At 32.6% G+C, this 4,272-nt stretch overlaps 1 protein-coding gene across 5 annotated transcripts; it reads left to right on the forward strand.

Annotated features, from left to right (window-relative positions):
* Positions 1 to 1,524: 1,524 nt before the first annotated feature.
* LOC139844732 (uncharacterized) lies at positions 1,525 to 3,896 on the forward strand. 5 transcript variants are annotated; one of them, XM_071834953.1, is made up of 4 exons: positions 1,525 to 1,839; positions 2,351 to 2,424; positions 2,552 to 3,080; positions 3,175 to 3,896. In XM_071834953.1, exons 3-4 carry the CDS (start codon positions 2,839 to 2,841, stop codon positions 3,254 to 3,256), a joined length of 324 nt encoding a protein of 107 aa, XP_071691054.1. In that variant the 5' UTR covers positions 1,525 to 1,839; positions 2,351 to 2,424; positions 2,552 to 2,838; the 3' UTR covers positions 3,257 to 3,896. The 5 variants fall into 5 exon arrangements, with proteins under 5 accessions (XP_071691054.1, XP_071691055.1, XP_071691057.1 ...); XM_071834954.1 differs by lacking the exon at positions 2,351 to 2,424; XM_071834956.1 differs by lacking the exon at positions 2,351 to 2,424 and having other exon boundaries at positions 2,653 to 3,080.
* The last annotated feature ends 376 nt before the right edge of the window (positions 3,897 to 4,272 follow it).

Raw genomic sequence — 4,272 nt, forward strand, 5'->3', positions numbered from 1 at the left:
TGGAACTTGGATCATATAAGAATGGTTATAAGATGTTTGTTGTATGTTTCTTCATACCCTTAACACTTTATTTATAGTGCAAGTTTCCACCTACTTCCAAAAAGCCATTTAGAATTTTGCACTATACACACAATTTTAAGACTCGATATCTCATTCACCTTTATTCCATTTTGGACACACTTTAGTTCGTTGTAAATCCCACGCTAGTGGCTGCAAAACTCATTTTTTTATCATCATTAATATTGACTACTCATCATATATTAATTAGTGTCCAATTTTGGTGAAAACACACTTTTAACCAATTTTCCAACAGAAATTGCAATACGTCGCTTTTCTTATAAGATGAAGATGAAGAGATAAATGAATGGTGATGAAGAGGTAAAGATGAAATTGCTACATGTCCGATTAATGTTGGTTGATGTGTATTTTGAATGAAATGGTGAAATTTATTGGTGAAAATAAGTTTGTCCATGAAAATGGAATTGAGATGGTGTAGATGTTTTATGAAAGAAGGTGAGTAGGAGAGAAGACAACGAATAGACGAATATACCCTCTACGTGTAATGTATATGTGATCACTTAACTAGATTTTACTAACGTTAATAGAGGGACCAACCACGCAATTTACGATACATGAGTGACCAATCAAGTCAGAAAAAAAAATATTAACAGCAAATGTAAAATTTGAGACAAATATTAGAGTTAACCACGTAAATTTTCCTATTGACAACTTCGATAAAAATGTAAAATTCATCAGATTACGGCAATCAACATCGTGTAGACTTTGGTGAACTTCATAATGATAAAAGAATTTACAGCAACATTTAATATTAAAAACAAAATTTAATATCAAAATAAATAAATTTAATTAAAATGCAATCATCTTATAAGTGGGAAATGAAGCAAGCAAATTAGACCGAAAAGAGGGGCGTAACAGGCGGAGGCCCAACCCCATGTGACGCGTTGATCCGAACGACCAAAGTTCTCCTATACATGTGATTGAGACACCAATTATTAATATTATTTTATTTATATATTTTATTTTATTATCCACACTAATTATAGAACACACACTTATTCATGTGAATTATGTTTCCATATATGCAACGTCGCCCTCCAATATAGACCGCCATATATATACAGTGGAGAATTGAAGTAACTGGTAGTACCATAGTCCATATCTATCTATATACTTATACTTACTATATAATAACAAATATATAATATATATATATATATATATATATATATATATATATATATATATATATATATATATATATATATATATATAATAACAAACATAAAAATCAGTCATCAAATAATTTAAAATTTAATCTTAGCCTTACATTCTATTTCTATATAATTCACAAGATCATAGCCATTAAAATTACCATTTCATATTTATGACCTCATAATGATAAATTTTAAAGTAAACAGACTAAAATGCCCTCAATATTGCTAAAACACGTGATAACTTAACCAAAATAGGGGTTTGAAAGGATAACATCAGTTTCGACATTCAGAAAGTAGATAAACCCTACATTTCTCCCCAAATCGTCGAGTAAAATCAATCAACCCAATCTTTCGTCTGATATATCGAGTGAATTAAGATGATGATTCTCAATGGTTAAGTCTATGAATTAAGACGACGACCGTCCAATATATCGAGTTATTTAAGATGGTTACTCTCAACGATATGAAAGAGCGATTTGGGCGATGACATCACGTAATCATCATCTTAGCGGGTATATTCGGTTAATCGATATTTACAACGGATATTATTAAACCTTGCAATCGACTACGAATCAAATTGAAGAGCGATTGGGCAATGAATCAGGTAATCAGATCTTATTTCATATGCTATTCAATCGAACACTAGCTTAGTATCTTATCAGGTAATCAAATATACGTGAGCTGGATTACTGGAATAAATCACGGATTCTCTTATTAGACCTAACGTTAAAATCATTCTTGATATTGGATTAACATGATATGAGCCTGTATCATAATCTGCTATATATGATGTAATTATTATAGATTTTTTTTTTTTTTTTTTTTTATGAATTATGATAATTTTTTATCTCAATGTATACAATTGATGTAATATGATGGGAAAAGATTGTATTTTACAATTTTTCTATTAGTCATATGATATTATGCGATGTGTTATGGGTTGAGTGTTACCATCATTAAATCAAACGTATTATTAATAACACACATAATGTACAGTCCAACAAAATGCTCACAACCATTTAAAGGTATGTTCCTCTTCAATCAACGTAATGTATTACTTCCTGAATCGAAATTTTTGATGACGCTTCTCGTGATTGTGTCAGTTGAATTTTTAGTTGCAACATCGTCACGAAGCTTAAAACGTGGATGCTGGTAATCTGAGTATTGGTTCTTTGCAAAATCGTAATGTGTATGAGATCTTTTTACTCAACTTGTGATTTGTATTGTGTAGTGCATGATGCGCACTTTGCTATATTTTTGTATCATATCTTTTGCAAAACCGTCTCATATCTACCTCATTGTTACGTTTTTATAAGGGGTTATACCCGATGTCACTGGAACTCTTGCAAAGGGTGCAACATACTTTGGGGTCATTGTATCAACCAATATGTGGATTGAAGATAATTCAAATTTGCAGATAATTGGGCTGATTTCAGTGCTGCTGCTCTTGGCAAGTGACTTTTTTTGCCCAACTTCCGTATGGTATTTTATTTATATTCCATCTTCCATGCGTTGTCAACCTTTTGCGGGTTGTCAACTTATTGCAAGGGTGAAGGAAGAACGGTGTGAGAATGTGCGTTTGCAGTCATAATTGAAGCAAGAAATGGAAAAAGTTGGACAAGAGAGGGAAGGGTTACTGATGGAAATTGAGAATCTGAAGCAGGAAAGGGACAATTTGGAAAAAGAACGGGAAGATCTTGATGAGAAAAGAGACAAGATCAAGAAGGAATTAGAATCTGTTGCACCACACAAAGAAAATGTTGAAAAAATGAATCGTTTAAAAGAAGAGAAGTTGAATAATCCTTTGCAACAAAAGGTGATCGAGTTAGATTATATGTGCAAGAGGTATGTAGGTTCCTAACTTCAATGTGCTATTACACTTTTACGCGACATTTACTACATTTTTATATGTTTACTATGTTTCGCCATTATTTTATAGAAATCGACTTCGGTTTTGTGGGAAGATGAATCACTTGATACAGAATATCCAACAGTTTCTGTTCTTGATGCAGTCTACATGAACAAATCACCACCTTCACGTGGGATACATATGATGAAGACACTTAAAGGTAAGGTGTTGATTTTCAGTCTTGTTATAACATCCCGTCAAAATCCATTAACGGAAATGTTAACTCTGGTCCCAGTGCTTGGCTTGACTTCTATGTAACAGCAAGGTTCTACAGCAGAAGCAATTAATACCTGAGATAAAACATGCAAAACGGAACATAAAGTTGAGTGAGTCTACAGGTTTAAGGAAGTATTCATCGTATGTTTCATAAAACAGTTTCCAAAATTCATTTATTGAAAAACCAGTTATCAGAATCGTTTATCAGTAATCGGTATCCTAAAATCAGTATTCAAAAATCAGTAAACATTTATCGGTATAAAACCACCAAGGTTTAATGTTAAAAGTTTACATACAGCAAATGTCAAGTATTAAACTGTTTGTAATCAGCGATGTCAAATTTCAACTGTGTGTGACATCAAAAATAGTTCCGTTTCAATGTTTGTAGACATTACCATGTCTGGTTTCAAGTTTGTAAATCCCAAGTTTAAGTAGCATAATGCATAGTTTGAAAAACAGTATTCAGTGTAATAATTCTTTTTTTAGACCACGAGATTTCTAGCACACAACCTAATGGTTGCAAAGATATACATTTGTTATGAGCACTTGAATATAAAGCTTTAACCCGCGGATAGCTTATATGCGCTACACGTCTTCCTTTACCCCACATTGCAAATGCTGATCAAGCATTCGGTTACAAAGTTATAAGCGCCCAGTTCGTTGAGTGAGGTTTGTCAAACCTACGGTACCGTCCTTATAGTTCGAGGCTTACGTAAGTAATTAATATATTCAAGCTAGAGGCTTTTTGATCGAACTCATTATGTATATTCAGTTTTCACTCGTGTCTAATGCGTTAAAACAGTTTAAAATAGTTTAAGAAACAGTTTCAAAAGCAGCATGTATCTCATCCCCAAAATGTTAATGAAAATGTGACTGTAGACTCACCTTGAGTGCACTTGACAATTCACAAGC

The sequence above is a fragment of the Rutidosis leptorrhynchoides genome, chromosome 4 (genome assembly GCF_046630445.1).
Source record: "Rutidosis leptorrhynchoides isolate AG116_Rl617_1_P2 chromosome 4, CSIRO_AGI_Rlap_v1, whole genome shotgun sequence".
Lineage (NCBI taxonomy): Eukaryota > Viridiplantae > Streptophyta > Magnoliopsida > Asterales > Asteraceae > Rutidosis > Rutidosis leptorrhynchoides.

Coding starts and splice junctions, on each gene's coding strand:
- LOC139844732 (XM_071834953.1), top strand. CDS start 2,839: ATGGAAAAAGTTGGACAAGAGAGGGAAGGGTTACTGATGGAAATTGAG. Junction 3,081..3,174: donor TTAGATTATATGTGCAAGAG/GTATGTAGGTTC, acceptor ATTATTTTATAG/AAATCGACTTCGGTTTTGTG.